The sequence below is a fragment of the Oncorhynchus nerka genome, linkage group LG16, assembly GCF_034236695.1.
Source record: "Oncorhynchus nerka isolate Pitt River linkage group LG16, Oner_Uvic_2.0, whole genome shotgun sequence".
NCBI classification, from domain to species: Eukaryota; Metazoa; Chordata; class Actinopteri; order Salmoniformes; family Salmonidae; genus Oncorhynchus; species Oncorhynchus nerka.
In genome coordinates, this window is record NC_088411.1 from 31,153,784 (window position 1) to 31,172,543 (window position 18,760).

At 47.8% G+C, this 18,760-nt stretch overlaps 1 protein-coding gene across 3 annotated transcripts in view; it reads right to left on the reverse strand.

The window, feature by feature from the left end:
• LOC115144388 (mitogen-activated protein kinase kinase kinase 4-like) overlaps window positions 1-18,760 on the reverse strand; it is a 101,220-nt gene that overhangs the window by 5,078 nt on the left and 77,382 nt on the right. For all 3 annotated transcript variants that reach the window (XM_029685397.2, XM_029685398.2, XM_029685399.2), the window contains 8 exons: window positions 17,352-17,452; window positions 16,958-17,041; window positions 16,423-16,614; window positions 16,109-16,179; window positions 15,846-15,962; window positions 8,464-8,623; window positions 6,938-7,057; window positions 5,424-5,530 (listed from right to left, as the gene is read on the reverse strand). In XM_029685397.2, coding sequence (XP_029541257.2) covers window positions 5,424-5,530; window positions 6,938-7,057; window positions 8,464-8,623; window positions 15,846-15,962; window positions 16,109-16,179; window positions 16,423-16,614; window positions 16,958-17,041; window positions 17,352-17,452 — 952 coding nt within the window. The remainder of the gene's footprint in view (window positions 1-5,423; window positions 5,531-6,937; window positions 7,058-8,463; window positions 8,624-15,845; window positions 15,963-16,108; window positions 16,180-16,422; window positions 16,615-16,957; window positions 17,042-17,351; window positions 17,453-18,760) is intronic.

Sequence of the window (18,760 nt, forward strand, 5' to 3'; positions counted from 1 at the left end):
TAAAACAGCAGTAGTAGTGGTGATAATGGTAGAAGAAACAAGTGGTTGTAGTGGTGATAGTATAATAATAATAATAATAGTGGTACTAGTGATAGTAGTAGTACCAGTGCTACAAGTAGTAGTGGTGATAAGTGGTAGTGATAACAGTAGTAAACTCAGCAAGAAAGAAACGTCCTTTCACTGTCAACAGCGTTTATTTTCAGCAAACTTAACACAAGATTCAGACAAACTGAACAAGTTCCACAGACGTGTGACTAAAAGAAACTGAATAATAACACAGAACGAGCAGTATGGCTGGTGGCATGCTGAAGGGTCATGTGGTACCCTTCCTGCAGGTTCATCCTGATATGAGGGAGGATGTCGTCTTCCCTGTAACGCACAGCATTGAGATTGCCTGCAATGACAAGCTCAGTCCAATGATGCTGTGACACACCGCCCCAGACCATGACGGACACTCCACAATTCCGCTCCAGAGTACAGGCCTCGGTGTAACGCTCATTCCTTCAATGATAAACACGAATCCAACCATCTCCCATGGTGAGACAAAACCGCGACTCGTCAGTGAAGAGCACTTTTTGCCAATCCTGTCTGGTCCTGCGACGGTGGGTTTGTGCCCATAGGCAACGTTGTTGCCGGTGATGTCTGGTGAGGACCTGCCTTACAACAGACCTACAAGCCTTCAGTCCAGCCTCACAGCCTATTGCGGATAGTCTGAGCACCGATGGAGGGATTGTGCGTTCCTGGTGTAACTCGGGCAGTTGTTGCCATGATGTACCGATCCTGTGCAGGTGTTGTTAAACGTGGTCCTGTCTCCCTGTAGCGCTGTCTTAGGCGTCTCACAGTACGGACATGGCAATTTATTGCCTCCTTGCAGCATGCCTAAGGCACGTTCATGAGCACTTTCATGCAAATGAGCATCCTGGGCATCTTTATTTTGGTGTTTATCTGAGTCAGCAAGGCCTCTTTAGTGTCCTAAGTTTTCAAAACTGTGACCTTAAATGCCTACCGCCTGTAAGCTGTTAGTGTCTTAATGAACATGCACCTGTGGAAAGGTCGTTAAATGTTTATGGTTCAATGAACAAGCATGGGAAACAGGGTTTAAACCCTTTACAATGATGAAGGTCTGAAGTTATTTGGATTTTTTACGAATCATCTTTGAAAGACAGGGTCTTGAAAAGTGGACATTTAGTTTTTTGCCGAGTTAAGTAGTGATAGCGGCAGTAGCAGTAGTGCTAGCAGTAGTAGTAGTAGTAGCAGTGATAGCAGTAGCAGCAGTAGCAGCAGCAGCAGTGATGGCAGCAGCAGCAGTAAGTGATGGCAGCAGCAGCAGGTAGTGATGGCAGCAGCAGCAGGTAGTGATAGCAGCAGCAGCAGGTAGTGATGGCAGCAGCAGCAGGTAGTGATGGCAGCAGCAGCAGGTAGTGATGGCAGCAGCAGCAGGTAGTGATGGCAGCAGCAGCAGGTAGTGATGGCAGCAGCAGCAGGTAGTGATGGCAGCAGCAGCAGGTAGTGATAGCAGCAGCAGGTAGTGATGGCAGCAGCAGCAGGTAGTGATGGCAGCAGCAGCAGGTAGTGATGGCAGCAGCAGCAGGTAGTGATGGCAGCAGCAGCAGGTAGTGATGGCAGCAGCAGCAGGTAGTGATGGCAGCAGCAGCAGGTAGTGATGGCAGCAGCAGCAGGTAGTGATGGCAGCAGCAGCAGGTAGTGATAGCAGCAGCAGCAGGTAGTGATAGCAGCAGCAGGTAGTGATAGCAGCAGCAGCAGCAGGTAGTGATAGCAGCAGCAGCAGCAGGTAGTGATAGCAGCAGCAGCAGGTAGTGATAGCAGCAGCAGCAGGTAGTGATAGCAGCAGCAGTAAGTGATAGCAGCAGCAGTAGTAGTAGTGATAGCAGCAGCAGCAGTAGTGATAGTAGTAGTGATAGCAGCAGTAGTAGTGATAGCAGCAGCAGTAGCAGTGATAGCAGCAGCAGCAGTAGCAGTGATAGCAGCAGCCGCAGTAGCAGTGATAGCAGCAGCCGCAGCAGCAGTAGTGATAGCAGCAGCCGCAGTAGTGATAGCAGCAGCCGCAGTAGTGATAGCCGCAGCAGCAGTAGTGATAGCCGCAGCAGCAGTAGTGATAGCCGCAGCAGTAGTAGTGATAGCCGCAGCAGTAGTAGTGATAGCAGCAGCAGTAGTAGTGATAGCAGCAGCAGTAATAGTGATAGCAGCAGTAGTAGTAGTGATAGCAGCAGCAGTAGTAGTAGTGATAGCAGCAGCAGTAGTAGTAGTGATAGCAGCAGCAGTAGTAGTAGTGATAGCAGCAGCAGTAGTAGTAGTGATAGCAGCAGCAGTAGTAGTAGTGATAGCAGCAGCCGCAGTAGTAGTGATAGCAGCAGCCGCAGCAGTAGTAGTAGTGATAGCAGCAGCCGCAGCAGTAGTAGTAGTGATAGCAGCAGCCGCAGTAGTGATAGTAGTAGTAGTGATAGCAGCAGCCGCAGTAGTGATAGCAGCAGCCGCAGCAGTAGTAGTAGTGATAGCAGCAGCCGCAGCAGTAGTAGTAGTGATAGCAGCAGCCGCAGCAGTAGTAGTAGTGATAGCAGCAGCAGCAGCAGTAGCGATAGCAGCAGCAGCAGTAGTGATAGCAGCAGCAGCAGCAGTAGTGATAGCAGCAGCAGCAGTAGTAGTAGTAGTGATAGCAGCAGCAGCAGTAGTAGTAGTAGTGATAGCAGCAGTAGTGATAGCAGCAGCAGCAGTAGTGATAGCAGCAGCAGCAGTAGTAGTAGTAGTGATAGCAGCAGCAGCAGTAGTAGTAGTAGTGATAGCAGCAGCAGCAGTAGTAGTAGTGATAGCAGCAGCAGCAGTAGTAGTAGTGATAGCAGCAGCAGCAGTAGTAGTAGTGATAGCAGCAGCAGCAGTAGTAGTAGTAGTGATAGCAGCAGCAGCAGCAGTAGTAGTGATAGCAGCAGCAGCAGTAGTAGTGATAGCAGCAGCAGCAGCAGTAGTGATAGCAGTAGCAGTAGTAGTGATAGCAGCAGCAGCAGCAGTAGTAGTAGTAGTGATAGCAGTAGTAGTAGTGATAGCAGCAGCAGCAGTAGTAGTAGTGATAGCAGCAGCAGCAGCAGTAGTAGTGATAGCAGCAGCAGCAGTAGTAGTGATAGCAGCAGCAGTAGTAGTAGTGATAGCAGCAGCAGTAGTAGTGTGATAGCAGCAGTAGTAGTAGTAGTGATAGCAGTAGTAGTAGTGATAGCAGCAGCAGCAGTAGTAGTAGTGATAGCAGCAGGAGCAGTAGTAGTGATAGCAGCAGCAGTAGTAGTAGTGATAGCAGCAGCAGTAGTAGTAGTGATAGCAGCAGCAGTAGTAGTAGTGATAGCAGCAGCAGTAGTAGTAGTGATAGCAGCAGCAGCAGTAGTAGTGATAGCAGCAGCAGCAGTAGTAGTGATAGCAGCAGCAGCAGTAGTAGTGATAGCAGCAGCAGCAGTAGTAGTGATAGCAGCAGCAGCAGTAGTAGTGATAGCAGCAGCAGCAGTAGTAGTGATAGCAGCAGCAGCAGTAGTAGTGATAGCAGCAGCAGTAGTAGTAGTAGTGATAGCAGTAGTAGTGATAGCAGTAGCAGCAGTAGTAGTAGTGATAGCAGCAGGAGCAGTAGTAGTGATAGCAGCAGCAGCAGTAGTAGTGATAGCAGCAGCAGTAGTAGTAGTAGTGATAGCAGCAGCAGTAGTAGTAGTGATAGCAGCAGTAGTAGTGATAGCAGCAGCAGCAGTGATAGCAGCAGCAGCAGTGATAGCAGCAGCAGCAGTGATAGCAGCAGCAGTAGTAGTGATAGCAGCAGCAGCAGTGATAGCAGCAGCAGAAGTAGTAGTGATAGCAGCAGCAGCAGTAGTAGTGATAGTAGTAGTGATAGCAGCAGGAGCAGTAGTAGTGATAGTAGTAGTGATAGCAGCAGGAGCAGTAGTGATAGCAGCAGGAGCAGTAGTAGTGATAGCAGCAGCAGTAGTAGTAGTAGTGATAGCAGCAGCAGCAGCAGTAGTAGTGATAGCAGCAGCAGCAGTAGTAGTGATAGCAGCAGCAGCAGTAGTGATAGCAGCAGTAGTAGTGATAGCAGCAGCAGCAGTAGTAGTGATAGCAGCAGTAGTAGTAGTGGCAGCAGCAGTAGTAGTAGTGGCAGCAGCAGCAGTAGTAGTAGTAGTGGCAGCAGCAGTAGTAGTAGTAGTGGCAGCAGCAGTAGTAGTAGCAGTAGTAGTGATAGCAGCAGTAGTAGTAGTGGCAGCAGCAGTAGTAGTGATAACAGCAGTAGTAGTAGTGATAGCAGCAGTAGTAGTAGTGGCAGCAGCAGCAGTAGTAGTGGCAGCAGCAGCAATAGTAGCAGCAGTAGTAGCAGCGGCAGCAGCAGTAGTAGTAGTGGCAGCAGCAGCAGTAGTAGTAGTAGTGGCAGCAGCAGCAGTAATAGCAGTAGCAGTAGTGGCAGCAGCAGTAGTGGTGGTCGTAGTAGTAGTAGTAGTGGTGGTCGTAGTAGTAGTAGTAGTGGTGATCGTAGTAGTAGTAGTAGTGGTGATCGTAGTAGTAGTAGTAGTGGTGATCGTAGTAGTAGTAGTAGTGGTGATAGTAGTAGTAGTAGTGGTGATCGTAGTAGTAGTAGTGGTGATCGTAGTAGTAGTAGTGGTGATCGTAGTAGTAGTAGTGGTGATCGTAGTAGTAGTAGTGGTGATCGTAGTAGTAGTAGTGGTGATCGTAGTAGTAGTAGTGGTGATCGTAGTAGTAGTGGTAGTGGTGATCGTAGTAGTAGTAGTGGTAGTGGTGATCGTAGTAGTGGTAGTGGTGATCGTAGTAGTAGTGGTGATCGTAGTAGTAGTGGTGATCGTAGTAGTAGTGGTGATCGTAGTAGTAGTAGTAGTAGTGATCGTAGTAGTAGTAGTAGTAGTAGTAGTGGTAGTGGTGATCGTAGTAGTAGTGGTAGTGGTGATCGTAGTAGTAGTAGTGATCGTAGTAGTAGTAGTAGTGGTGATCGTAGTAGTAGTAGTGGTAGTGGTGATCGTAGTAGTAGTAGTGGTAGTGGTGATCGTAGTAGTAGTAGTAGTAGTGATCGTAGTAGTAGTGGTGATCGTAGTAGTAGTAGTAGTAGTGGTGATCGTAGTAGTAGTAGTAGTAGTAGTGATCGTAGTAGTAGTGGTGATCGTAGTAGTAGTAGTAGTGGTGATCGTAGTAGTAGTAGTAGTGGTGATCGTAGTAGTAGTAGTAGTAGTGATCGTAGTAGTAGTGGTGATCGTAGTAGTAGTAGTAGTGGTGATCGTAGTAGTGGTAGTGGTGATCGTAGTAGTGGTAGAAGTAGTAGATATGCTAGAACCAAGGGGGGAAACAAGATGGATGGTATGAGGACCATTGTGGTTAAATATCAGCTCAAAGTTCCCCTTGAGTGCAGAAGAGAGAGTGTGTGTGTGCATTCTTACTTTCCCAGTCACCATCTCTATGAGGACACATCCCAGACTCCAGATGTCAGCTGCTCGTCCATGGCCTTCGCCCTTTGCCCTGGTAATGACCTCAGGTGCCATATATGCTGATTAAGAGAGTAGGAAAACAGCAGGTTAACTCAACTAGGCAAGCAATGATCTTTTGAACTTACCAATGCACAGAAAACATGACATTCTCCATTCTTGAGTAGACATTGACAACTGTACAGCAGGGAGATACAACAATGACAAAGGAGCACAGGGATGGCCACAGACTCACAGGGATGGCCACAGACTCACTATGAAAACAAATGACCCAGGCTTTTGTAAACTCACATTTACTCATTTACTCTTGTGAGTACTTTCATCAGAAGAGAAATAGTGACCCTGCTGGTGCCAACGGGTGGTGACATCACATTTAAATTTGAGTAATTTACACAGGTGAAACTTCTTCAGGGACCCCCTTATAATCAGAACACAACTTGAGTAAAATAAAAATAGCATACAAGGAGTTTTACTTCGGCAGTGCATGGCTGGACGAATCAAGTCTCAAGCATAGGTCTCGAGCCCTGAGAAGAAACATTTTAAAGGCCCGCCTCTTGGCATTGGAGAGAACATTTCAAGCTAATTTCCTGTAATTCTACAATATTTTGTCATGGGCAGAGTTTGTTGTTGTTGTTGCAGATAAAGCTAGTATCCTGCAATTCTAAAAAAAAAAAAATGAGGCAGAGAACAAACTTAAGTTTAAGCTTAAAGTACAGTGCATTTCTGTAATTTTGGGGGAACAAGAAGTATTGAGTTGAAAAATATTTACCTGGTGGATTGCTGTGGATACCAATATCCCCGTGAGACTTCCAGGCTCATGTTCAAGGTAATAATTCAAACAAATATATATTTGGAGATCTGGCCTTCAGAACCCGATTTAAGCTCTTTTCCAGAGCGACTTACAGTTAGTTAATTACAGTTAGCTAGGTGAGAACAAGCACATTAACACGGTCAATGCTATCCAGGGTCCTCAAGACGTCTCTAACCTAAACAACAACTCCCAGCTTTACCCGAACACTAAATATTTTAAATGCCAATTTAAAAAATGGGTTAGTGAGGTCCCAAGGACCCTGGATAGCATGGACCGACCATATTACTTATCAGTCATAGTAAGTCAAAGCTGCTGTCAGCAAAGTGCAGGTGTTAGTGCAAGGAAGGCAAGGGTGTTTGTATATTAATCATTATAAACTGGGTGGTTTGAGCATTGAATGTTTATTGGCTGACAGCGGTGGTATATCAACACATTTATTTTTACTGCTCTAATTACATTGGGAACCAGTTTAAAATAGCAATACGGCATGTTGGTTTTGTCTAAGAACAGCCCATAGCCGTGGTATATTGGCCTTATACCACACCCCCTCTGGCCCCCAAAAATATACTTTTTTTTGTGAAGAGGTAGGTTGTCAGACGTTATCAGGAAGATGGACATTTAAAACGGAAGTACTATTTGATTTATGTGGCTCCCTCACCTGCCGTGCCCATGGTGCTGTTAACCTCTCCGGGCATGGTCTGTGCGTTGTTCAGCTTCACAGAGCAGCCAAAGTCCCCCAGCTTGATCAGGCCGGACGACGTCAGGAAGATGTTGGCTCCTATGGTAGAGAGGGGGAACGGTAACAAAGAATTATGATAGCTTTAAACCCCCAGCCAATTTCACTGATGCTAAAATACATGACCTGATTAATAAGGTGCCTGGCATAGCCCTGCCATTGACTTGAGAGACAGAGACCATAGCACTCACATCTGTAGCCATGAAATGCTTTGAAAGGCTGGTCATGGCACACAACACCGCCATCCCAGACACCCTGGACTCCAATTTGCATACTGCCCCAACAGATCCACAGATGATGCAATCTCTATTGCACTCCACATTTCCTTTTCCACATGGACAAAAGAAACACCTACGTGCAAATGCTGTTCATTGACTACAGCTCAGCGTTCAACACCATAGTGCCCTCAAAGCTCATCACTAAGCTAAGGGCCCTGGGACTGAACACCTCCCTCTGCAACTGAATCCTGGACTTCCTGAAGGGCCGCCCCCAGGTAGTGAAAGTAAGCAACACATCCGCCATGCTGACCCTCAACACGGGGGCCTCTGGGGTGCATGCTCAGTCCCCTCCTGTACTCTCTGTTCACCCAAGACTGCGTGGCCACGCATGACTCCAACACCATCATTAAATTCACCGACTATATGACGCTGGTTGGCCTGATCACAGATGAGACAGTCTCTATAGGGAAGTCGGTGACCTGGCAGTGCGGTGCCAGGACAAATCCTCTCCCTCAAGGTCAGCAAGACAAAGGAGATCCACAGATTGTGGACTACAGGAAACGGAGTGGCGAGAACGCCACAATCCAGACGGGCTGTAGTGGAGTGGGTCGAGAACTTCAAGTTTATTGGTGTGCACATCATTAAGGATCCCAGGAGGCTGAAAAGATTTGGCATGGGCCCTCAGATCAAAGGTTTTTAGCTGCACCCCTGAAAGCATCTTGACCGGCTGCATCACCGCTTGGCATGGCAACTGCTTGGCATCCGACTGCATGGCACTAACGAGGGTAGTGCGCATGGCCCAGTACATCACTCGGGCCGAGCTCCCTGCCATCTAGGACATCTATACTACGCGGTGTCAGAGGAAGGCCCTAAAAATCTCTAACCTCTCTCTGCTACCGCACAGCAAGTGGTACTGATGCAACAAGTCTGGAACCATCAGGACCCTGAACAGCTTCTACTACCAAGCCATGAGACTACTAAATAGTTACCTTCAGATCTTCTGCATTGGCCCTTTCTGCACCAACTGACTCATCACATATGCTGCGGCTGTTCATTACTGCTACTATTATTTCCCTCTGCATTGTTGGGAAGGGACCGTAAGCATTTCACTGTTAGTCTACACCTGTTGTTTACAAAGCATGTGAAACTAAATTTGATTTGACTAGACCAACAGTATGCTAGAGAGAAAGAGACGTCTCCTCCAGAGAGAGGTGCTGACTGCTAACTGACCCTTGATGTCTCGGTGCACAATGCCGTGTTCGTGGAGCACGTTGATGGCCGTGGTGGTCTGTTTGCTGTACAGCCTGATGACGTGTTCCTGTAGGCCAAGCCTGGACACCTCCTCCAGGGTCCCTTCATCACAGTACTCCATGAAGATGTACATCTCCTCCTGGTGGGGACACACACAATCAGACAAATACCATTTATGTAGCACGTATACAGTTAATGCATACATCCAAACTGATGATAAAGCCCATTCATACATGGTTTCATCTCATTCTTACACAGACTAACTGAAATTGAACTGAACTTTGAAATTTTCCCAAAGTTCGCTGGCTTTTCAGAAATTCTGGTTGTAGGATTCCCTCTTAATTCGGGGAACCTTGAACTAGAATTTTGTAACCCATACATGCATGCGCTTACCCAGTCTCAAGAAAATAACTTTTTGGCTCACCTGCCAAGCATATGTTTTAACCGGCCAAAATAATGAATTGCCTTTTTGTGTCACATGTACATTTCACTGAGATAATAAGTTATGTTGAATACAAACTTAAGAGACCAGAGCAAAATTTGAAACAAAATTATTTTAATATATTGATCAACGGTTAATCAAGTCAAGTTTATTTGTAGAGCACATTTAAATACAACTTAAGTCTTGAACTCAAAATTCTACTGAAGTATTTGCTATTAAATGTACTTAAGGATCAAACATAACAGTACATTTGAAGGTTTTGTAAACCTATCAGATGCTTAATCATTTAAATAAACTTAAACCTCAGACTCCTCCCTCTCTACTACAATCACCCTCTTTTGCACGGTCCATGAAGTCTGGCCTCCTACTCCTGACAGAGTCCTGGTGCCACAGCATCACAGCTTTTATCGGATCATACTCCCTGATCTCTAGAAAGGACAGCTGGACCATAAGATCTGACATTGTATCAGACTTTAGGTTGGACCGCCAATCGGTTTTCACCTGTTTCATGGTATTAAAACCTCTTTCACATTCAGCTGTGGAGGCAGGGAAGGACGGGACCAGGACAACCAATGCCAGCTAATCAGGGCAGGACTGCTGATGGCTACTGTTGACCCCAAACCAGGACATCTTCTGCAGGGGACTGGGGCTCTTGGTACATCAGCACTTTCAGGACAGTCCACTGGTCAGGGATCCTTTCAACATGGATACCAGAGGTCTCCAGGACAAGAAGTGGTTCACCAGGGTGTCCAGTGTCTCCAAAATATAGAATAATTGTATGCATTACAACAAGCACAATGCAGTTTTAATTCTCAAACTTAAAACATTTGTACCTGAACCCAACCACCCTGTAATACAAAACAAAGTAACCTGCTGCTTAATCTCCCGACTCTGGGCAGTTGGTGAAGCTGACCAGCTTGGTGGCACACAGGACCACTACACTGGTGAAGCTGACCAGCTTGGTGGCACACAGGACCCCTACACTGGTGAAGCTGACCAGCTTGGTGGCACACAGGACCCCATACACTGGTGAAGCTGACCAGCTTGGTGGCACACAGGACCCCATACACTGGTGAAGCTGACCAGCTTGGTGGCACACAGGACCCCTACACTGGTGAAGCTGACCAGCTTGGTGGCACACAGGACCCCTACACTGGTGAAGCTGACCAGCTTGGTGGCACACAGGACCCCATACACTGGTGAAGCTGACCAGCTTGGTGGCACACAGGACCCCTACACTAGTGAAGCTGACCAGCTTGGTGGCACACAGGACCCCTACACTGGTGAAGCTGACCAGCTTGGTGGCACACAGGACCCCTACACTGGTGTCCTGGAACCTGTCAGTCATACTCTCCACTAGCGTGTCAAGTATTTTGTCCTGTGATGTAACGAGGGTCTTGCTCTCACCTCTGACCAGCAAAATTCCCTCATCTCTGTTGGTCATTGTGGCCTTCATCATGGGCCCTTCTCTGACGATAACAGGCTCATCTTACCATCCTTTCAGAATTTTCCTCTCTTAAGGTAAGTAGTTCTTATTGCAGCTTAACTAAACATACCTGGTTTTGTACTTAAGTAATGCCTGTGTTGAGCACAAGGAGCTGCAGACAGGCTGCTGTGGTGAACCTCTGCAGACAGGCTGCTGTGGTGAACCTCTGCAGACAGGCTGCTGTGGTGAACCTCTGCAGACAGGCTGCTGTGGTGAACCTCTGCAGACAGGCTGCTGTGGTGAACCTCTGCAGACAGGCTGCTGTGGTGAACCTCTGCAGACAGGCTGCTGTGGTGAACCTCTGCAGACAGGCTGCTGTGGTGAACCTCTGCAGACAGGCTGCTGTGGTGAACCTCTGCAGACAGGCTGCTGTGGTGAACCTCTGCAGACAGGCTGCTGTGGTGAACCTCTGCAGACAGGCTGCTGTGGTGAACCTCTGCAGACAGGCTGCTGTGGTGAACCTCTGCAGACAGGCTGCTGTGGTGAACCTCTGCAGACAGGCTGCTGTGGTGAACCTCTGCAGACAGGCTGCTGTGGTGAACCTCTGCAGACAGGCTGCTGTGGTGAACCTCTGCAGACAGGCTGCTGTGGTGAACCTCTGCAGACAGGCTGCTGTGGTGAACCTCTGCAGACAGGCTGCTGTGGTGAACCTCTGCAGACAGGCTGCTGTGGTGAACCTCTGCAGACAGGCTGCTGTGGTGAACCTCTGCAGACAGGCTGCTGTGGTGAACCTCTGCAGACAGGCTGCTGTGGTGAACCTCTGCAGACAGGCTGCTGTGGTGAACCTCTGCAGACAGGCTGCTGTGGTGAACCTCTGCAGACAGGCTGCTGTGGTGATGGTGAACCTCTGCAGACAGGCAGACAGGTTGCTATGGTGATGGTGAACCTCTGCAGACAGGCAGACAGGTTGCTATGGTGTGTTAGTGTGTCATGCAGGAAGCCACAGAAGCAGACAACAGCCTCTCTCGTAGGACTGTAGTATTTCCTGGCCTTGGACTGCTGGACACCTCAGACATTTTGGACATCAGCAGATTGTTCTTTATGCATTTCAGATTCAAAGACACACAAATAGACAATTGCTGTCCAAAAAAAACAACTAAATTAGACATGACATTTTATCAGTGCATAAAGCATTGAAACACGATGTTACCAATTGTAACAGTGTTTGTTGTTATTTACAGGACATTACATATTGATGACTTTTGGAGAACTTAACATAGCAATCTAGAGCCACTACCTGTTCCAGGTGCTGGACATTACATATTGATGACTTTTGGAGAACTTAACATAGCAATCTAGAGCCACTACCTGTTCCAGGTGCTGGACATTACATATTGATGACTTTTGGAGTACTTAACATAGCAATCTAGAGCCACTACCTGTTCCAGGTGCTGGACATTACATATTGATGACTTTTGGAGAACTTAACATAGCAATCTAGAGCCACTACCTGTTCCAGGTGCTGGACATTACATATTGATGACTTTTGGAGTACTTAACATAGCAATCTAGAGCCACTACCTGTTCCAGGTGCTGGACATTACATATTGATGACTTTTGGAGAACTTAACATAGCAATCTAGAGCCACTACCTGTTCCAGGTGCTGGACATTACATATGGATGACTTTTGGAGAACTTAACATAGCAATCTAGAGCCACTACCTGTTCCAGGTGCTGGACATTACATATTGATGACTTTTGGAGAACTTAACATAGCAATCTAGAGCCACTACCTGTTCCAGGTGCTGGACATTACATATTGATGACTTTTGGAGTACTTACATTTACATTTAAGTCATTTAGCAGACGCTCTTATCCAGAGCGACTTACAAATTGGTGCATTCACCTTATGACATCCAGTGGAACAGTAGTGCATCTAAATATTTTAAGGGGGGGGGGGGGGGTGAGAGGGATTACTTTATCCTATCCTAGGTATTCCTTAAAGAGGTGGGGTTTCAGGTGTCTCCGGAAGGTGGTGATTGACTCCGCTGTCCTGGCGTCGTGAGGGAGTACTTAACATAGCAATCTAGAGCCACTACCTGTTCCAGGTGCTGGACATTACATATTGATGACTTTTGGAGAACTTAACATAGCAATCTAGAGCCACTACCTGTTCCAGGTGCTGGACATTACATATGGATGACTTTTGGAGTACTTAACATAGCAATCTAGAGCCACTACCTGTTCCAGGTGCTGGACACACCCCATGTAACCTCGCAGGAAGTGGTCCAGTGCACGCAATAGGTGTCCTACCCATCGGGTCCCGCCAATTCTGGTGGGCACCAGTGGTGTGCCCCCAAGAGCCTGGAAGCTGTTTACCAGGTTTTCACTGTTCAGTGGGCTGGTATAGAGCCCATTGGGGAGGTATTCTACTTTCTGAAACATCACGTTGGACCGGATGGCATCAGAAAAGGTCAATTGAAGGTGGTGTGCCATACAGTGGATGCCAATGATGGCCCTGTCCCCCTTCAGCCGGATGACCACACCATCCTTGGCTCCGGTCATCACAGCAGCTCCTTCTGTTCCCAGAGCGAATAACTTGCTCCCCCACTCATCACACACTCCCTCCACGATGGCACTGACCGCCCCACTCATCACACTCCCTCCACGATGGCACTGACGGCCCCACTCATCACACACTCCCTCCACGATGGCACTGACGGCCCCACTCATCACACACTCCCTCCACGATGGCACTGACGGCCCCACTCATCACACACTCCCTCCACGATGGCACTGACGGCCCCACTCACACACTCCCTCCACGATGGCACTGACGGCCCCACTCATCACACACTCCCTCCACGATGGCACTGACGGCCCCACTCATCACACACTCCCTCCACGATGGCACTGACGGCCCCACTCATCACACACTCCCTCCACGATGGCACTGACGGCCCCACTCATCACACTCCCTCCACGATGGCACTGACGGCCCCCTCACACTCCCTCCACGATGGCACAGACCGCCCCACTCATCACACACTCCCTCCACGATGGCACTGACGGCCCCACTCATCACACACTCCCTCCACGATGGCACTGACCGCCCCACTCATCACACACTCCCTCCACGATGGCACTGGCCCCACTCATCACACTCCCTCCACGATGGCACTGACGGCCCCACTCATCACACTCATCCACGATGGCACTGACGGCCCCACTCCCTCCACGATGGCACTGACGGCCCCACTCATCACACACTCCCTCCACGATGGCACTGACGGCCCCACTCATCACACACTCCCTCCACGATGGCACTGACGGCCCCACTCCCTCCACGATGGCACTGACGGCCCCACTCATCACACACTCCCTCCACGATGGCACTGACGGCCCCACTCATCACACTCCCTCCACGATGGCACTGACGGCCCCACTCATCACACACTCCCTCCACGATGGCACTGACGGCCCCACTCATCACACTCCCTCCACGATGGCACTGACGGCCCCACTCATCACACACTCCCTCCACGATGGCACAGACCGCCCCACTCATCACACACTCCCTCCACGATGGCACTGACGGCCCCACTCATCACACACTCCCTCCACGATGGCACTGACGGCCCCACTCATCACACACTCCCTCCACGATGGCACTGACGGCCCCACTCATCACACTCCCTCCACGATGGCACTGACGGCCCCACTCCCTCCACGATGGCACTGACGGCCCCACTCATCACACACTCCCTCCACGATGGCACTGACGGCCCCACTCATCACACACTCCCTCCACGATGGCACTGACGGCCCCACTCCTCCACGATGGCACTGACGGCCCCACTCCCACACTCCCTCCACGATGGCACAGACCGCCCCACTCATCACACACTCCCTCCACGATGGCACTGACGGCCCCACTCCCACTCCCTCATCACACGGCCCCACTCATCACACCCTCCACGATGGCACTGACGGCCCCACTCATCACACTCCCTCCACGATGGCACTGACGGCCCCACTCATCACACACTCCCTCCACGATGGCACTGACGGCCCCACTCATCACACACTCCCTCCACGATGGCGTTGCTTATGTGTGCCACGTCTGCCTTCTCCACCGACTTGATGCCAACAAACTTGACTCGATCTTGCCCTTATGACAGAACTGTCTGTGGAGCCATCTGACATGGAGAGAAATGTGGTGTTTTTCATATTCTCTCTGATGTTGTTTCTCTCCACCTCTGCAATATGGTGCATAAACTCTTTGGCCTGCTTCTCGTTTCTATATGTTGAGCCCACAGCGATTCCTTGGTCTTTCATCTAAACTGCAAAAATCAAACATCAAATTAATTATATAGTTAAATATACAACCATATTATCCAATATAGCTGGCAGATGATTGTGCTAAATTAGCCTTCTACCCTTTGTTTACTTCAGGATCAACACTATAAAGGCTGGTAAAGTCAATTGTGTCAATGCTTTAAAATGTAAACAGCATTTGGAGACAAACATTAAAATAGAATATAACAGAGCCATAGGAAAGCATGGAGATCCATGTCAGCGTCAGTAGGCCTATAATGTTATGATATTTATACACTATTTGGATGTGAACCAAAGCTTATCAAGAGCTGAGAAATAACCTACAATACTGGACCACATCTGCTAAATAGACTTGAAAAAACTAGCTACAGAAGTATTAGTCAAGCTACAAGAGTAACAACATTTTCACTTACTCACACATCCAGTTGAAGTCAGAAAGTGGTCTCGTCTTCTTGCCAATGGCATGTACAGTCCTAAACAGTATCTTCATCTTCGTGCTGGTCTGCTCTGACATTCCCATTAGCGCCGTCACAGAGGGTGTCAAGAGGAGAGGCTCCGGGACACGATTTAGTCCGGGACACGATTTAGTCCGGAACACGATTTAGTCCGGAACACAGACACGTAGGCAATGTGACACTTGCTGTGTTCATGGTCACGAATGTTCTCCAGCTTCATTGTTTTATTTCTTGATGACAAATGAGTTGTTTCTGCTTTTATCTTTAGCATACTGGTGACACACAGAACGCCTCAGCATCATACTGTAGCCAGCCTCTTGAAACCACGATCTCCAATCCTCCATTTTTCACAAAACGTTCTTTTTTAATGTGATTTGTCCTTTTCGTCTGCGTGTTTTCATTTCAAAGGTTGGCTTACTTCAGGTAAATGTCGCCACATAACAGCTATTTAATGAACAGTAGCTAGCAGCAGACCCGTGGCAAGTGAGCGATGTCGAGTAGCTGATGTACCGTGCGGTAAACAGTGAAACTAGGAGCACTAGAGACAGTCTGTGGCTGGCAAACATAATTTCCTCCGAGCCATCATGCCAGATATTATTACATTACTATTTTGGTACAAACATTTACCCGCCAGTGTGGCAGATAGCCTTCTGAGATTTACTCGCCAAACAGAAGTGTTCATTTCAACCCTGCTCTTACCCGATGCAGCTCAACACCAAAGTAGCGGACCAGGTTGGGGTGTTTGATGCCCTCAAAGATCTTCAACTCATCTGCTGTCTCCTTTATTGTCTTATGGTCATTCGGCTGGAACCGGATCTGATCAGGAAAATAAACATTACCTTCAATTCAGGGCCTTCTCCTTTAATAATAAATAAAGGTAAGCCCGCACATGTTATATGCTGCTAGACTCTTGCACCAACATTCATAACACTACAAAAGCCTTTGAGGTCATGGCCACCTACCTCCTTCATAGCCATCAGTTCTCCAGTATCCACATTGATGCAGGTGTACACCTTGCCATACTGGCCCTCGCCTGTAGAGGGAGACAAGTCACAGGCGATCAAACACCATGGGAGTGACATAAACCAGGGCCTACTCCAGGGAAAAATCGGAAATGGCAACATATTTCCTTTATTGTGCATAACTGTTGGCTAGGGCCTCATAGGCAATACAGAGGATAGGGTTTCATTCCGGGGAGATGGGTTCAGTGGAGGCTCTGGCTAAAAGTAGTGCACTATAAAGGGAATAGGGAGCCAATGGGGTGTACAGTACATACCTATCTTGTTGCCCCTCTGCCACTTGAAGGTGACCTTGCGGAGGCCGACGTTTATGACGTTGTCGTAAGACTTGGGGGTGTGGCACACCTGGCCAATGATGTTCCTCTGCTTCATGACCGCGTAGCGGTTGTCCTCGAAGGAGCGTATGGAGCGACGTACAGCTTCCATGGGGCTCTGCCTGGCTGCCGTGTCTGAGGGATATGGAATACCGTGTTCGGAAGGAGAGACAGAAACAGACCAGGACACTTTCTCAATTGTCTTAGGGTAAAGGTGGGGAATGGGAATTGCATAGAACAGACCCACTCTATTCTGGAGCGGTTTAGAGGTTAAGTGCCTTGATCAAGGGCACAAAGGCAGGAGATTGCACCTAGCAGTCATCCCGACACAACTTTTGGTTTGAACTTGCAACCCCTCTCTACCCCCCTCATCAAATCAAATCAAATTTTATTTGTCACATACACATGGTTAGCAGATGTTAATGCGAGTGTAGCGAAATGCTTGTGCTTCTAGTTCCGACAATGCAGTAATTCTCACCTTTTGATTGACTGATGAAGGTGCGGAGCTCCCAGCTTCTCCTGGCCGTGCTGCTGGGGTCTCCTCCCTTAGGATAGGAGGGTTCTGATGTGTGGGAGTGAGTGAGAGCGAGGAGAATAGACAAGACAAGCAGCAAGATGGGAGCCATGTCAAGTTAGAAAAACCATACACAGGTTAAGTGACTACTCCTACTTTCCAATCCAGATACATTTTATTTCATCCTTGTTCAGTCGTATAGACTGAATTATGCTATTTGGTATTTTATTAGGATCCCCATTAGCATGAAACATGACATAATACAGAACATTAATAGACAAGAACAGCTCAAGGACGGAACTACATCAATTATGCAGAATGCAGTTACATTAAGACAATATTTTAAACAACTCAATACCTTCCCTGTCATCAGTGGGACTGGAGTGTCGGCTCAGAGACTTGAACTGCAGCTCGGCCGCTACAGACGACAGCCTGTCGTTCTCGTGGAGGTTGGCCCCTCTGCACAGGGAGAGGCAAGCGCAGTACAATTTAACTAGGGTCAACTACAAAGGAATCAATATACCCGAGTTGTCAGGCATCAGAGGGGTATACTACAAAGCAGAATCAATGAGTTAGCAAGCTAACTTTGATAAGCAACCAGAAATAACTTGATTTTCTGGTTCATAAAAAAAAGGAAAGCTTAGATGCGTTTGTTGAATCAATTAAACATTAAACCATGCCCATTTCAAGCTTATCTTACTAAAACAGTAAAAGGTGTATGAGAATATTTAGGCAAGTTGAACCCCTAACTCCTTGATCCTGGTTTGAAGTACAGCCCTCCGGTCCCAGACTAGGCTGGTTCCAGATCAGTTAGTGCCTCCTATGGTTATTGTGATGCCATGATAGTGGCGAGACCGCTCATCCAGATCTGGGACCAGTGGTCAACCAATATCAGTCCCCCCAAAAATGTAAAGTCTTCTTAATGAAGATAGTCCTCTCGCTTTCAGAGGGAGGTTTGTGATTACTGAGCTGGCGGAACATGACATACATACAGCTCATAATAATGTCCAGAACAGTGAATGAAATGACACACAATGGAAACCATGTATTTGATACCATTCCAGAGATTCCTCTCCAGACATTACCACAAGGCCATCCTCCCCAACTAAGGTGCCACCAACCTCCTGTGTTCTACATCCAAACCTCTCAACCCCACCACCATAGAAATAGAACCCTAGATGATATGTCTATGTGCCCATCAAAGCTGACCTTCATACTAAAGGTTTAAAAGATCAAACACAGACAGGTCAGATGTCAGAACGCATGCTTTCATCCCAATAGGACTGACACCAAAGGAGAAAAATATTATGAAGAGCGAGCCATCAGATGCTTAGAGCAAGGCCACACTATTAATGTGGATTAATAGCAGAGTAACTCTCACACTGCAGGTTGATGTTTATTGTCATGAGTGTCATCCTAGAGGCAGAACTGAGCAATTTCCCCTTAGGCCAGCTGCAAAGTCAAAATTGTCTACATTGTAAAAATCCATTAACAACAAAAAAAAGTGCTTTGTCTTAATTTAAGGTTAGCAGTGTTGTTAGGAGTAGGGTTAAAAACTGAATGGATGACTTTTGGGCTGTGTCAGCTAGTGACCACTGCAGAGCTGCCTCCAGAACAAGATTCATGATAAAAAAAACACTAACCTGATCTCGCCCTATTTTCTCCTCTCCATGAGGTAGCTAGCATGCTGTTGTGTTTCCATCTCTCACACTAAGAGAGTTGGAGAAAATGTGTATTGTGTTGTGTGACACTGGCTAGGTGGACAAA